Here is a 17346-nt window from a genome sequence, read left to right on the forward strand (position 1 = left end):
GGCAAGATGCAGGTTATATGTATGACTGTGTTATTTGCTCTACAAAGCAACCACAGAAGTAAAAATTAAGCACCTACCAAGATTGTGTTTTTCCTAAATTAAACACAATACTGGTGAATCAGATTTTCTTGGTAATACTTCATGCCTAAAAATATATTACTGTTGGTATTTACTGCCTTTAAAATTATCAGAGCTAACTGGGCTCTGCAAAACTATGCACCTAAGTTTAGGAAATCACTAAGGATAAAGAAAAAAAAAAGAAGTATAAGGAGCAAGATGAAATAAAAACACACTACAGTGCTAACAGTTAAGTAATTTTCTGTTACAATAATTCTAACTAATTAAACACAATTCCTTGCTAGTTTCCTTTTTCTTCTCATTAAGCAACTAATAAATATGAATGAGATTGTACAAATACACCAAAGTGTAGTCACTTGTTTTAATCAAACACAGGGAGATCTGAAAATAATATTGACTTCATAATGTTAATTTTATTCATAACATTTTCAAAAATGACTAGACTATCATTGCCATGTAATTGTGTGTGTATATACACACCCCCACACACACCATAATTTCTGAAGAGTAAGTATTTTTAGCTGTTCTTGGATAAGGAAACAAAAAGGATTAGTATCTGTATAGTCCCATTAAACGAGATTTTTATGGTTGTTGGTTTTTTGTCCTTTTTTAAAAAAAAATATTTGTCATTGATTTTAAGTATCATTGTCAGGGACTATACAATATTAAAAACAGACAGTACAAATACTGGACATGAAACAAACAAAAATACAAACTAATCAAAATAGCTTCTACAGAAAGAAAAGGTTGTAATATCAACTATTTAATTTAAATCTATGAAAATAATACATGCCAGTGGAATGGAAAAAAGGGCAGTGCAAATAAAAAATCTGTATGGACTTTGCCTAAAACACATTAAAAGAGCAGAGTTGCTAGCCATCTGATAGCCAGACTTCAAAAAAATGAATGAATTAATGAGCATGTGCATGTGCCATGCAAAACAGAGGAACAACAAACTGAAGGGAATGGGGGGGAGGAGGAATTATTTTAGTTCAATTACCAAAGGAAATTGAGAGGGAAGATGAAAAAGTTCTTTAGCATGAGCTATGTGTGTTTCAATTCCTGTAATATAAGAAGTTCTGAAGCTGTTGCAAGCTTCTAAAGCAGAGGTGAGAGATGGTATGAATAGTCATGTAGCCAGCAGTTTTCAGAGGCTAACAAAAACACAGGGTTATAGAAGGCTGTGTGTTAAGTGTCCCTACATCAAATAGCAACAATAAATTCTTAAAAGTTTGTTTAAAAGGCCATAATAGATTGATCCTACCAGAAGCAGCCAGAAGCAGCTCTTCAGTGAAAGAAACACTTTTCCTCAGAACAACTGGGCTGACATGGCTAGAGTGTAGAGGGCTAAGGCTAGACCCCGAGAGGAGGAGACAGGACTTTTTAAGATGTGGGGAATCACATGAGAGTGTAGGGGAGCTGGGAAACAGGAAAATCCTAGGTCCCTGTGGGGAAGGTGCTGTGGAAGAAAGTAATAGAGACAAAAAGATGTAGATTCAGAAGACGACTAAAGAAACAGAAAAAAACAAAATGAAGCAATTTTTTTGTTCTCCAAATGAACCCACACTAAATTATTTCTCAACATACAAAGAAATGGAATGACAGTACAGCTACACGATGTGAATGAGAAGCATGTTATCAAAAATCATGAACTAATTAATTTCACTTTGAAATGATTTAGTGTTATTAAAAAGCCATGATAATCTGATATTTGTTTTAGATTTTATACAGAATTTATTAAGTGGTATAGAATTAAGACTAAATAACACAGTCTTCTCACACAATCTGATTATTTTCATTATTTAGGTGTAAAAAGTTCGTGGGAGTCGTAAATCTCATAGAATAGTACAGTCTCACAAAGAAAAGGAGTTCCTACCTTCTTGATTTCCTCCTAACATATACTACATCAAAATGTATTACCTTACTAAAATATGCAATGCTGTTTGTCTGATATTTCTGTTAGCTTGTGGCAGCATAAAATAGGCTACTACTCACTGAAGAAATCAAGCTTCACACTAAAACAAGCCTTCTCAGAACGGAAAAAGTTCCCCTTTTATTTAGAGCAAACATAGGCCACAATGGATAATACAATGTTTTCTAAAAGACATTAGGCTAATATTCTCCTGACTTGGAGCTAATGAAAACTAGATGCTTACGCATATCCAAGTTTTGATCTATTTAGTTATTCATATTGTGAAACTGTGGTATCTGCACTCTTTTTCAAGGTTAGTCTCCATCTCAAGCATGTGAACGTACTAGCTTCCTGACTGAGAAATAAAGAGACTGCAGTGTACTGCAGAAAAAAATAATCAGGAAGTACTTCATTTTCACATCAGCCAATCTGAGTAACTGCTATCTCAAAATTGATGTTTTGTGTGTCACGTTAATAAAAACGGCTATTTATTTTAATACTAACATTACTAACTTTCACACTGAAAAGCAGTTACAGTCTTTAGAAATGACAATGGATGCTGAAACACACACACTGAATTGTTAAAAGCATCATACTGAATTTAGTGTGTTATGGAAACATCTTTCGCACATCATCATATTTTAGGTAAAACAAGTTACAAAAATATTGTTCTTTCAAGCAAGTAAGATTCAAAATTTAGTACACAGCACCAAGGGAGATTATTTTTAAATGTAATAAGAAAATCCTCTTAAGACAAGTTTCAGCAGCAGAATTAAAAGCTGCTAAAAAAACACTGCTAGCAAGCAAAAGTACATCTACTGTTAGCTTTAATACTGAAAGGATTGGTAGAAAATAGGTCTGCCTTTTCTATATACTTCAAAATCCCTACAAATAAAAGGTATCAATTACACAATCTGTTTGAGTTCTGAATGAACTCAATGAAGGTGAGACCACCCACTCAGACAACATTACCAGTAACAATGTAAGGTTGCAGCTTCAAAAATTTGACAGATTCACACAGTGAATTGCTGCCTTCGTAAATTCAGAATGTGTACACTTACAGACATGAGTATCGAAACTGCATTTAAATCCTTTATATGACACAGTCCTTACCGTGAAAATCTGTTCAAAAAACACTTTCAAATACTCCATAAAACAAACAAGAATTTGTAGTTCTCAGGTCATATAATATCCTTTACACAAGTGACCATCATAGGTTTTCCACAAAGGTTATTTACACAAAAGGACCAAAAAAGAAAGTGCTGGTGGTGTGGGGTTGTTCTTATGTTTGGTTGGTTTGTTCTGTTTTTTTGTTTGTTTTTCTTTTTTTTTTTCTTTTTTTTTCCTTTTTGTTGTTCTTATTTGTTTGGTTTCAGGTTTTGCTTTATTTTAAACAGGACAGAGGTAACAAAACAAGGAAAGACAGCTTTCCAACAGGGAACATTTTTCAACAGAAATCTGGAGAATAAACTAGGTAAAATATTTAATATAAATGCTACATTCAAATGGTGTTAATTTAGCTGCTTGGAAAAACTCTCTAAGTTCTTGGAAGGAGTGCTATCAAGTAAAGCTGAACCAACTATTTTAATACGCTTAAAAGCTGTCATGATTAGATGGAGACAAGACTGATTTGAGCTTCAAATACCACAATTTAAAACACTACTTCAAAGACAACCAAACTTTTATAAACAAATCTAGAAACTACTTAGCCCTGCAGTAGCAAAAACTCAGGTCACATAACAGAGAATAAGCAGAATGCAATTCTTTGAACTGTGCTGACATTATTACTGACGTGATTCTAACCACAGACTAAAAAACAAATTAAGAAGGGAAGAAGGAAATATTGAAGAAATTTTGATAGATCAATGGAGAAAGAAAAATGCTTTTAGAAGATGGGTAGAATATAATTTAGGTTACCTTCAAAAGTTATACTGTGTATGTAAAGCTATTTCCATATACCAAGGAGATTAAACAGGCAGTAGCTGCACCATTTCTATTATGGCATTTGCAAGGAGTAAAAAGTCAGAGATAAACATACAACAATACACTTAAAGTACAATACATTGTGCTTGAAAATTAAACAGTTTTAGTAAGAATACTCTGCCTCTTATTGTATTATGGTGAGAAATGTACTCCCATGATCTGATATGAAATGGAGGAAATCAGAAAAAGGCAGTTGCTTAGGACTCCATTAATGCTCTGTGGTATTTTATTTTGACTTGAATACAGTTGTGCTAGAAGTGTCATTTTAATGACATTTCCATATTAGTGGAAACCTGAGGTGGGATTTAAATTTTCACCCTACTTTTTTCAAGCATGAGATGTGCTATCTGAAGTTTTCAATTTCTACATCATTTTGATAACTTAAATGCCAAAAAGCAAAAAGGGGTTGAATAAAAATATAAAAAGAGAAACACAAAAGTGGGTGGAAGTGCCTTACCAGTTTTAGGTGTCAAACTCAAATCTGTGTCAGAAGAAGAGGACTGTCGACTGTAGGACTTGGAAGGTGAAAAGGAATAGGTTTGGTTTTTCAGAGGGGTGGAGGGTCCTGATGAATGAGTATTGGGATTGGGATCTTCATTGAAGGGAATCCTGCCAGAAGAAGGTGGAAACACATTCAGTAATCCTGTGTCAAAGGACCTGGCTGACAGCAGCATGATCCAAACACCAGGATAGGGTTGGGGCAGGGCCAGCAGCTATTCCTTAGATGCAAGACTGGGGATGAGGCCAAAGGCAAACACTGTTTACCCACTCAGCATTCTACAGATAGATGCTGATAATCTACAATGAAACAATTAAGCCAAGTGAAAGGCATGAGATGGGACCAAAGAAAAAAAGATTATATATACGCAAAAGGAAAAATTGAAAACAGTTTGTGGCTTAAAAATCTGGTCAAATGCAAAATGCTTGGAGTTAGTTTAATAAAGAAAAAGTGATTTCAAATTATATTTGTGTTTATACATAGTCATACATTTATGTATATACACACATATGCTTTTTAAGAAAAAAAAAAAAAAAAAAAAATGTTTCCTTATCCTATAGCATCATCAGCATGCTACAGCTAAAAACAGAGCAAAGAGGAGAATCTTTATGGGAACAGCTATATTAACAGTTCACTTATGTACAGATTGACTTACCTGCTCTCCAAAACTGTGTCTTCCACAAATGGCACATACCCTTCTTATAACCATTTTAAAACCCACATACTGTATGTGAATTATGCTTGAAAGCAATTATTAACTTCAATTGAAATATATTTCCCCCAACAACTGTAACACAGCAAATGTTGCTCGGATGCATCAAATTAGTTTTACTTAATTTCTTATGAAGTAAGTCCATTAAAGAGAAATGAAGAGTGTGGCTTTGTGGAAGAGACTGATGAACTTTCAAGAAACTACTCCCTTTGTTTCAGCAGCTGCACAGAAGAGATCTTCACTGACAACAGTAGGTGTCTCCATGAGAAAATGAGGGAGAAAAGATGGGTGGTACCTGCCTACACTGCCTGCCTGCCTGCACTTTGCGACCACTGTGCCTGTGGCCTGTCTCTCCCCAGCTCTTGAGTCTGAGCAGTCTCGTACCAGTGTAGATGAGAGTGGGAACAGACACAGAGAAGTTCTGAGTAAGTCGTGAGCCAGTAGCAGTGTGAATTGGACTGTTGTGAGTCGAGCGGCATCCATGGCTTGGCGGATGAACCAGCGGAGACCTGAGAGAATTTGCAGCCAGGGTGGAAGAAAAGAAAACAATACATACAAACAGGTTGCAAAGTTATGTTATAAATGATTTAAAGGGAGCTTTAGCTAGAGGAGATCTTTTACTTTAAGCAGACTAAGAATTTTAATTCCTAGCATGCAAGAGTCCAGATGAAATATAGAGAGAAAGGAATAGCTTAAGCACTAGCTTGTGAATGTAAGAAGATTCTTTGGCAACAGTGCATCAGTTTAGTAAAGCCAATATAAGTAAGTATTAGTAGACTTTGCTGTCTTTGAGAAGCATTATCGCTTTTTGAACTGAAGGACAATCATTCTGTCTACTACCAAGCTGCTAAACATAGATTATTCGGGGGATGGAATTTTCACATTTCACTTCAGAGTGACTTATGAATGCCTTTTAAGCTGGTGGTTACCAGGTCCAGTTTGTTTGTTTGTTTTAATCGCTACTGTTATTTTATGCTCCAGCCTTCTTGATAGCAAAGTTTTAAAATTAAGACAAGTTAAACAAGCTACGATTTGAAATAGAAAACCATAATTTTGAGAAGTCAGAGCATATTGCTGCCTACACTAAAAAAATGCCTGATTACTATTGTAACAACACAACAGCAAGTTAATAAAGATGGTGGGGAACACTACAAAAATAATATGCTTTTTGATGCTCATTTTTCTTTCCAGAAATTGGATGGCTCTATCAAACAGAAAATAGGTAATTTATCCAAACAACAATTTAGAGACTGCGACTATTTATCTATTAATTTCTCTGCACATTGAAAATTTGCATGCAAACTGTGTTTGGTGCTGCAATAAGTAAAAGAGATCAAAAAATACTATTTCTCATCATAAACAGTATTCTCTGCAAGTACACTTGAGCCCCGCTTGTAACAGGCCAAACATCAACAGTAAAAAGCAAAGCACACAAAAAAAGATGACACTACTTCACGGTCACTTTCTAAACCATTTACTGAACTGTGTGAACTCAAAGGTAAATTCATCTTTTCTTATATGCTCAGCACAGCCACTGAAACCTGACTGTATTCATATCAGAATATCTTGTATACAATGTATATCGTAAGAAGCCCTCACCCAAGTGTTTGTTCTACAAACACAGTCAATGCAGAATTATTTGTTAGGAAATTGGTGGATCCCAGCCCAATGATATGAAATACTTTTGCTAGCAACAGAAATACAAAAAAAGTCATTAAGGTTTGCCACTCCAGCTTCTAAAGAAATAATGCAAGTAATCCAACGTAAAACATTTTGAAATTGTGGAATACAAACTGAGTTGCAGACAAAAAAAACTACAAAAGAAACAAATTCCTGGGGAAAAGGGGGGGGAGGGGAAAGGGAGACAGGTGGAAATTACACTCGTTATGTAAAACTGAGTGAGTATGAAGAGAGATGAAACTTGTTCCCCTAAAAACTATTAATTCATACTTACTCCTTCATTTCTTTGGATGGGGAGTTACATGCAGGTAAAAATGCTGATGTGTTACTTAATTTATCCAACGTGCAGGCTGTTCCTATGGCTCGTACTACCAGTCCAGATTCCCCCTCCAAATCAAAACACTGCAAATAACCAACAACAGCATTTCCTCTCATTTCAAGCACTTTCAAGCCAATCTTCCTTTGCAGTTCACCTACAAAACAGAAGGTAAAGAGCTGATCACAGTGACTTTTTCCTATTCTCTTTTGTGGGTATTGTTCTCTCTGCTTTTGGAATTGCAGATGAACAAAACAGGCAATAGATTCAAATTTATATATGCCAACTAACTGGTGACAGCCTCCGCTTCCTGGAACATAGCATGAAGTTTAATTAGTTGTATAGCTTTCTCTTTCCCCCCAAATCTATTCCAACTGCAACCATCGTATATTATTTCATAGATGTTTCTTTTTTTCAAATTTTCTTTAGCTATTTCCTTTTTTACTTACTTAGAGAGAGAAAAAGATGGTCAAGATGTGTGCTGGAACACAAAAGTTTCTAGATACTCTTTCATACATTTCAGACCAAAGCAACATCTTTGAAATCCATGAGAAAAGGCCTTTTTTTATATATATATATTAAGTCTCTAAACTGTTAAAACTAATTTAAGCAACAAAATCAGAGACATTGATCCACATAGCTAGACAGCACTGATAATGCTAAGTGCAAAGTATCATCTTTTAATGAAGGATTGACAAAAATCTTCTTTTAACAAACTGAAAAAGCTTCATCGCCACAGAAGATGACATTATTGACATTAGGAATTTTCGTTTAAGAAATCGAAGGGAACAAAATGATCACTTCTGCCTTCTATAAGTTTTTCACCCTTATTGGAACAGGTTCCTATTGCAAATTACTTAACTGCAGACTGAAATTATGAATGCACTGGTCTTGTAAAACACCTGTAAGAGTGGTAGTAGAATATGAAAGTTTCTAGCCCAGTGGAAGGAACTGAAGCTGAAATTACTACGGACTCCATTCAACCCAAGGTTGTAACCGCATTCTTTTCCAGTATTCAACACATAATATGACAGAGACCTAGGAAACGTCCTGGGAACATGTTCTAAATCAATCATGTAACTCATCACAAATCATGGAATGATGATGCTTCTCAGATTTCATAGCAATGGAAGACTGACTGCCAAAGTAAAACAAGCCATTCTCTGAAGAGTCAAGAGAGTTCTTCAGGATTCTTGAAATGGCCACTAATGACTGCAGTAGTAAGCACTGTATTACATGACATGAAGCAGTATTACTATGAGGTGGTCTATGTTTTTTCCTCTTAATCACTGCCACGAATACTAATAAACATAGCAGATTACTTCCACGTGTGCTTTTATCCACCTCTACCATTCATACAAACAAGGAATATGCAAATGTTAATCCTGTAAAGTGGCATAACACAGAAACTGTATTTAAAACTCCATAAAGTTCAGAAGAGGAAGTCTGTCATACTTGACCTCAGTTAGGAAAAGAGAATCGTCAGAAATACAAGACAGAGTGAACTGAAAAAACGAACATAGTTAATACCAAAAATCATACATAACATTGTCTCAAAAGTAAGTCACTTCTTCAAATCGTGACTTTTTTTAAAAAAGCAACAATAACTATGATAGTGTATGTATAAATACCTGACATTAGTGAAATGAGTCTTTGTCTAGCCTCATTTGATGCCCTCGGTGTGCGAATGCGGTCTATCCACTGGTATTCTGGGTCTTCATTAACAACAAGTTCTTCCACAAACCCATGAATTATTACTGCTCTGTAACACTTCGGAATAGATGTAGCTGTTAAAAAGAAATACAAAAAGACATAAGGCATGAATCTAAGAACAGGAATTCAAAGAAAAAAATAAAAATTTGATTTTCTACATCAGACAGTTTCAGCTACTAAACGGTAGACATACCCAAGCAGGTTTTTTTGTTTTGTTTTGTTTTTCCTGGGAGATGCTGGAACATATACCACAGCAAAAGCTTTTCACTTTGTACCTTTTTAATAGAACCTGCACCCAAAATAACATAACTTTCATATACACCAGCAAGATCAGCAAAAAAAGTTACCTACATTGACTTGAAATATAAAAAATTTAAAGAAGAGAAGCAAACTAAACAAATTCATATATTTGCTACTGGCGTCAATGTAACCTGCAATGGGCTTATAGAATGAGCTGGTTGACTGGATGGTAAAGGACAGAAATGGCAAAGAGAAGGGGGGGGGGGGAAGCTTTGGTTCTCTTTTTTTTCACCCCTCTACTTACTGCAAAAAAACTTGACTCCACACGATGACTGCCTAAATCTGTTTAAATCATTGAAGAGATCTACTTTCACCACCACATTGATCTCCCCACGTATGCCTATCAACAACAAAAAGAAAAAAAAATAAAAATGTGAAACTATATCAAAAAACAATACAAACTAGCCCTATTAATTAATCCTTATTAGTAGTAATTGAAGTACTTTTTATTACAAATGAGTTAGCTTTCCTGCAAAGAATGTAATTTAACCATGCTAAACGGCTTGCTTAAACTGACAGCTAATGTGTTGATTCTAACCAGGGCCAGAGGGGCAGGAAGAGACTTCCTTGCCTCTCGGGCATGCTGCAGAGACACCCTCACAGAGGAAGCTTTAGTTCTGTCCAGCCTTTGAGGCTGAAGCCATGCATGGAACAGTCCTCAAATACCTGCTGCAGCAATCAGGATTTTATACAAATATGTGACTGAGAAAAGAGAAGCCATCAGCCTCCTGCTGTTGCAGTGGTTCCAGCTGCAGCAAGCGCTTTCTCTGCTCTTGCATCCTGTATCATCAGTGCAGACAGGGAATGAAATGAAGAGCCAAGTACTGCAATGCTGTCCCAAGACATCCTCAGCACAAAACGGTAGAAACTTTACCTTGGATGCCTTGAAACTACGAGAGTCCTGTCCACATAAAAAGCTTTATGGTGTTGTTGAGATAATTTTAAGTTTTCTCCCTCACATAATTTCAAGATCACAGTAAAGCTACTCACTGAAGTTCAATCCAATATGAAAAGTTACGGTTCTTCCAAGAACCAGAAAGCAGGCAATGTAAAATATGTTGAGAAGGAATATTTTAAATAAGGTATTACAAACTTTTTTAGGTAAAGGTCAGTATTTTGGCTACATTTACATCTTATTAATAATAGAGCATTTCTTCTAAACACAGCCATTCATTTTTTATTTTCCTATTTTCACCTTACCCCCCCCAATAAAATCCTTTCACGTAATTATAGATTCTGACATACTGAGGACTGAACTACTTGATGAATATGATCTCTTGTGATTTTATTACAGAAATATCTGATGCTCAATTGCATTAGATTCACGCTGACTGACATTATTGTAATAGTCACCTAGAACTATCTTCCAAAACATCAAAAGAAAAAGCCTCCATTTACTTTAACAGGAAGTGCATCAGGCTCATATTTGCCACAAATAATCATGTTAGGGTGCAAAAACAATATAATAAATATTTATAAATATTATGTCAACATTTTTAAGGAAGCATTAATTGCTGTTTGCCAAGCATCAAGATAATTAGAATCTACTGCTACAATCATGAAAAAATAAGAATTCTTATTTAAATAGAAAAAAAGCTGTGAAGTACCAACAGACCTAGAAAATAGAGCAATCTAATTCTCTGAAAAACAAGTTGCGCACATCCTGAGACAAGTGTTCACCTAAATTAACTTCAAAAGAAAGTATACAATATGAAAGAATAAACTAAAAGCATAAGAAAATGCATGCAATATTTCTCAAGAACCTTCTTTAATATAACTGTTACAAATAAAAACATAAAAATTATCATCAGTAATGACAATAAATACAACTAATGTTTCCCCATCTATGCCTTATAACCAGCTTTTAAAATAGCTAAGTCACTTAACTCCCACTGGATAATAAACTAGAGAAGCAATAATAACCACATAAATGTTCTGCAATAAGGTATCAAGAAGCTAACTAGCTATCAACTGACCTTAACTTTCTGGGATGAAAGCTCTGCTTCCTTAAAATCAAAGGCAAAAGCATCATTAACTTGATTTTCGCATACCTTCAAAACATTCTGAAGAAATATACCTAGGACTGAGAGTACTTTCTGCAAGGAAAAGGAGTTTCACCCTGCATTTTGTGTTTGTCACATCCTGTCTCTCCATCTCAAAGTTTATGCAACATCCCAGGAAGGCGTATCCCAAGTGACTTCAGCAAGAGAACATTCTTTTAGTAAACGTATAGTGATTGAGTAAGCATGTTTTATTTTTTTTATTTTTTTTTAATCTGAATTTTCCAGTTACTATTTTAAATAGCATGTGAAGATGTTTTCCACTTGTTGCAAATTCTACAAAAGGAGTTCTGCCGAACACCAGTCAACTACTATGCCAGAAATTCTCATTCCAGAGGTTTTAGACATCTTTCATATACAATCATAAGTATAATCAAAAGTGCAAAGTATTGTAGAAGTACTTTGTCAATGATTTTAGATGGCACTCTTAACTTTCTGAAGACCTAATAAAAAAAAGTACCAAAACCATAGCTTTCCAGCTCCCAAGGCTAAAACGATTATAGATTTCCAAAGCCAGCTTACAGCAATGGACATTGCAAGAAGCAGATTACATCTCAAACAACATTGTTTTACTTTTAACTTAGCATATCTTACCATGGATGGTATCATAAATTGGAAACCATCCTGAAATAACTGTAGCTGCTTCACTGTACAGCAAAGGATCAATATCTATGTACACTTTGCCAATGGCATCATTAGCACTGTAGGTATCATGATCAAGAACTGTGATCTGGAGAGGCTCATCTTGCAGCTCTTCATCATCTACCTAGAAACAAATATTGACATGGAATTTGAATATATATAAAAAAAAAAAAAACACACAAGGAAACACTCCTGGAAAAACAAATGCAGTAAGAGGCAAGTTAGTCACGTACAATGACGTTACACACAGATATCTGATTTCTATTTCCTGGATCTACACAGTATTATTTTGATATTATCTTTCACAGAACGCTAAGATCCTGCAATTAGACTTATCACTTGGAGAAGTACAGAAAAAGAAGATTATGGTGACATTATTTTAAAATACCACTTTTTTTAAGTTACATTCTCTAGTTTGTTTACCAATCCCCACAATCCATACTCTTCAGGAAAAAAAAAAAAAAAAAAAAAAAAAAGACAAAGCATCTCACTCTGAAGTCTTACACTCTTAAGTTTTGTTCTCACACTTCCAAACTGGCTGGTGGCTTAAAAAAGGCAATAAATTTTATGTAACCCACTACAAAAATTCTGTGATTTCAGACATGTGCTTCCCTAAATAGAGGTAATAATCCACCTTCAGATACCTCAGCTATTTTTTTTTTTTTAGGAGATAAAAGACAAGCATTCTAAAACTTTGTGCTAAACATCACAAACCAAAATAAGTTCTGCTAAATATCATGTGAGGACTCATGTAAGCTTTTTTTAGAATTATAACGCAGCGTTGCAAAAAGATCAAACTATACACAAATGCACACACTTAAGATGTCTTAAACAGTTAATGGTTTTCTACTCTTTCAAATGTGGAATTCTGATGTATTTTTTTTTTTAGTGTTGTTGTTTGGCTCTTTTTGCATGGAAAAATGGATTTGGGAAAGAAAAGATAGAATTTTAAGACTTCTGTTATTGACAGAGTTAACTCTCTCTACTAAGAGAGTTAATCCTCCACATCATTCAGCTCTTTCCACTCCACAAAAAAGACCCAAGGAATTGAAATAGAAAAAAAAGAACAGAGTGAACCTCACTATGCTTGTACTACTTTTCTAATCAACATGGATTACTAATTAAGAGATGCTCTTAATCAAGCACTCCATGCTGATTAATAAGGTTCCTAAACTTACCTTTTTTATATTTGCTGTATTTCTAACATTATATCCACATATAGTGACATAGTAGCTAGTATTTACAAACATGACTGTATCATGATACTATCTTTGAACACTATAAAAAAAAAAGTACTATACATTCAAATGTTTTAACAACTAATTTGTTCTAAATGGCACTACACAATTATTATTTTTAATGCAACAAAAATGCTGTAACAAATAACTATGCAGTTGTTCACGGCAGAACGTCAAAGGACACCTATGATACTACTGTACTCAGTTCATTAAGGTCAACTGATCAGATTCTAGAAACAAATGAGCAGTTATGGGAAAATGCTGACTGCCCTCATTATTATATAAGGAAATGAGAAAAAAGTGTCCGATAGTTGTTGTCCAAGCTATTTATTTTATAATTTTCTTGTACAAATTCTCCATTTTCTTCTTCAAGTACATTATTTGCAAGCTGAAGTAACATTCCAAATACCAACCAACTTTCCTTCCTCAAAACTACCTTTAGTAAAAAAAAAAAAAAAAAAAAAAAAAAAAAGGCATACCCACATTGGTATCTGAAAGCTTAACGGAAAATGCTTTCCCGCCCCTCCCTCCCTTTTACCTCCCCCAGAACATTTGTATCAGATCCATTCTGTCACGTTTGCCTTTTTTAAACCGTCTGTAAAGATATAATAAAGCACTTTTGGCAAAAAAAGGTCTACGCATAGGTAGATATGCTGAAAGATTTCATGTGTATTTAAACAGGAATACCTTCACTCCTCAAAACCCATTTTCTCCCTGAAATGAAAATATTTCAAGGGCATCTAAAATAGAACATCCATGTAGATAGATATAGGCATGCTCTTAAAAAAAAAAAAAAAAAAAAAATACTTACTTCAAATTTAAACCATTCAGAATTCCACTGAGGATTAAGTGATTTTGGATACACATCGGTCTTAAATGTTGTATTTCCAAATTTTACCTAAAAATATAGGCAATTATTAAAAACTAACATTAATTAGTAATTTAGAAACTGAGTTACTCATTAAATCTACACATGCAAATAATTTCAAATACATGTTTTAATAACATCTACAAGTTATTTTCAGTGAGTTTCTTTTTGAATCTACATTACATGTAGAAGTAACTTTACATGTATCACCAAAACTCCCAATAAACCTCTCTCCCCCACTAATTTCAAAATTATTTCTTTTTCTCCTCAATCACTTTAGTTAAAAATAGCAGTTACATTGGCTATTCAAATTCACTTGGTATATCACCTTAGCAGTTGCTTGTCTTTTTTTTAGAAATATTTTAAGCAAAAGCGTTCTATATAAATATTGATAGTTTATGTGCCATTACTCACCTCTCTAGGGTTTCTAAATCAGATTTACTGTCAAGTTATAAAAGAAACACAGAACTAGAATAACATTAGTCAACTTATTTCTTGAAACATGTTGTCTTGATAGATACATACCAGAAAATAACTGAAACCATTTCCATGAACTGCAGTCTTGACATGCTGGACACATATCAGTAAATTCACAGTAGCAAGGGGAAGAACCTTAAAAGGCTCTAGTCCTTGCTTCTTACAGAAAATTCCAGAAAGCATATCAGCAAAACGGACAGAGGGACTACATATCTATATATATCCCTCTAATCTTCAATTAACACAGATTAAATATTCTACATACTTCTATTAAGGCTATTAAGCAGTTAAAGGTACGTATTTTGGAAATCTCCATTTGGTCTTCACGGCAGTCTATTTAAGGATCACCCCGTTTGCTTGAAAAAGCATCTAACAGAGTTTCTGTGATGATCCATACACCAAGAAACCATGCTACATAATCTAAGAGGTTTTATCTCATTACACCTTTCATTCCAAGCCATTATGTACACTCATAATTCTGTGAATGGTACCTCCCAAAAGAATTAGTACTTCAACTTATAACAAAGATCTGTTGTTACTTAAAAATATTCAAAGTTTTTGAACGTATTCAAGATTCTTAAAAAAATAATGTGTGTTGATTTAAAAGATGCTACAGGCAATGACAACTGTGGATTCTGAATACAGTTATCTTTTTAAAAGTGCAAATAGATCTTGGAGATTAAATTCAGTCTTAGATTTGGAACACTGCATAGCATTTTTTAAAACACTAACTAAGGAAGTATTGATACTTAGATGTTTCAGTATGAAACATCAGTATGAGCGTATGTCGTTATATATACGTGTCAGCATATGGTCATTATTTTACATATGTGCGTAGCGCAACTATTGAGATTCTGTACTTAGATACATACATCTAGTGAGTTCAGAAAGCTGAAAGCGCTGCAAAACCGGACCACAAGTTCCCATCGAACTCTGTATATTACCACACCTCGATCAACAGAACCCTACCGAACTTCATTGAGGCCCCCCACTTGATTCAATAAACAGTAATGATTTTGGAAAAGATACTATTTTCAAACTAAGCTTTCAAATTAAAAGTCAGAAGGGGTACGAAAACACAGATTTAGCTATGTAAATTCAGTTTAGAAGCATAGAAAAAAACTAGCAGCATAACTACTCAGAATGTGTATTCATTGCACAAAGCTGTATAATAAAGCAATAATGATGCTAGTTTTAACAGAGCTATTTTACACACAAGCTGCCAACATGCAATAGCCCAGAGCTCCACCCAGTCTAATTTCACATGTTATCTAGGGAGTAAATTAGCTCCCTCAGAGCCTCAGGCAACTATAACTAAAATTTGCCAGTAGTCAAGTTAGTTCATTAAAGCTAGCAGAGGTAATCAAGCACTGCAGTGCTGTCCACTGTACAAATTTAGAAGCACAGATGCAGAATTGTGCTAATTTGCTCCAGACTACACATGCTGGCAAGTTATCCATAACCTGAAGTAACAGCTCTAAAGCCTTTCATTTCTTTTCTGATTCTAGATTTATGTTAGAATCTTTAAGAGGGGAATTTAAAGGCTAGTAAGCAACTAGTACTTCAATATTACTTCCACTTGTCATTTTTGACATTTTAAGTTTAAAAGTTTTGTAAAGGCTTTCAGCAACCTCACACAGAAAAATAAAACAACAGTTTTAAGCTCAATTTATTTTGACACACTTCACCTGCAGCCACACTCACTCCACATAGCAAAGGGTAATTCCCGCATTGATTTTTTTTCCTAAACACTGGTCGTAAAAGCAAGGCCCCATCTATGAATTTCTTCAGCCTTATTTGTGCCAAGATATTCACGAAGCTGCATGTTAATCTAGCTAAGCAAATTGATCTTGCTGAGTATATTGTCCTCTCTTTGACGTTGTTAAGTTAGCGTTTAACCAGATTAATTTCTATAGCTATGCTGCCACACCGCTGCTCACGCTCTAGAGTTGGCGCAGAAGGTGCAGGTTTGGGAACAAATGACCGAAGGGAGAGGAGAGCTGTTTCTCTAGGAAGCTCAAAAACAGGCTACATGAAACTCGGAGCCACACTTCCTACTTCTGTTTTCCTTGCCTCCTACTAACACACATCAGAGATGTTGTAGATTAGCTATTAATCATATTTAAATTATGATCTATAATAAGTTTAACTTACTGATGCAATTTCTGAAAACAAACACTGAAGTATCATGTTTTCCTATACTTAAGACAGCAGAGCTATGCAGCATTTCAGCTCCATTGAAAAGCATGTCAGAAACAAATTTTCACTTTATTTTCAATAAATTGTCTCACCAAGCAAACGTAGTGGCAGTCAAATTTACACACACCAAATCAAATCTGTTTTGATATTAATATACGCACTTTTTTCTATTTATACAGTTCTAGAAGGACATTTTCTTCCATTGGTACAGTTTAAAAGGACATTGTCTCCCTACCTCAGGGCAGCACTTTGCCAGCCCGTTACTATCTATAGCACAAGCACGCGTTTATGCAGCATCCATTCCCTTTTTAAACACGTTTCTCCTCGAGCGCGGTTTCTGAGCGCTTGAATGCTGCCGAAATCGCTCGGGGTTACGCATGGTATGGTGGAAGTACTGACTCACAGACCCGGAGTCACAGACCAGGACCACCTCTGCTTCTATCCCCCCCCGCCCGCGTCCGTCCCCGCGGGCCTGTTGCGGCGGGGCCCGGCAGGTGCCTGAGCGGCGGCGCTCCCCGCTCTCGATCCCCTCCCCACCTCCACGAAGGCGTCGGTGAGGTCGCTGGCGCGGTCCATCACCGGCAAGTGGCGCCCGGCCACGATCTTGACCTTCAGCTTGCCCGGCATCTTCCGCCGCCGGCTCCCGCCGCCGCCGCCGCCGCCGCCGCC

General features: G+C 35.4%; 1 protein-coding gene across 23 annotated transcripts in view; it reads right to left on the reverse strand.

Moving 5' to 3' along the window:
- C2CD5 (C2 calcium dependent domain containing 5) overlaps positions 1–17340 on the reverse strand; it is a 65886-nt gene extending 48546 nt beyond the window's left edge. For 11 of the 23 annotated variants that reach the window (XM_035311368.1, XM_035311340.1, XM_035311426.1 and 8 more), the window contains exons 1-8: positions 17215–17340; positions 13945–14031; positions 11848–12019; positions 9438–9533; positions 8812–8967; positions 7139–7337; positions 4431–4582; positions 1343–1537 (exon numbers count right to left, since the gene is read on the reverse strand). In XM_035311368.1, the coding sequence (XP_035167259.1) occupies positions 1343–1537; positions 4431–4582; positions 7139–7337; positions 8812–8967; positions 9438–9533; positions 11848–12019; positions 13945–14031; positions 17215–17304 (1147 nt within the window). In that variant the 5' untranslated portion in view covers positions 17305–17340. Of the gene's footprint in view, positions 1–1342; positions 1538–4430; positions 4583–5568; positions 5694–7138; positions 7338–8811; positions 8968–9437; positions 9534–11847; positions 12020–13944; positions 14032–17214 lie in introns of those variants that run through there. The other 12 variants (XM_035311472.1, XM_035311466.1, XM_035311451.1 and 9 more) reach the window with 3 other exon arrangements.
- Between the last annotated feature and the right edge of the window lie 6 nt (positions 17341–17346).

This window comes from Oxyura jamaicensis, chromosome 1 (assembly GCF_011077185.1).
Source record: "Oxyura jamaicensis isolate SHBP4307 breed ruddy duck chromosome 1, BPBGC_Ojam_1.0, whole genome shotgun sequence".
NCBI classification, from domain to species: Eukaryota; Metazoa; Chordata; class Aves; order Anseriformes; family Anatidae; genus Oxyura; species Oxyura jamaicensis.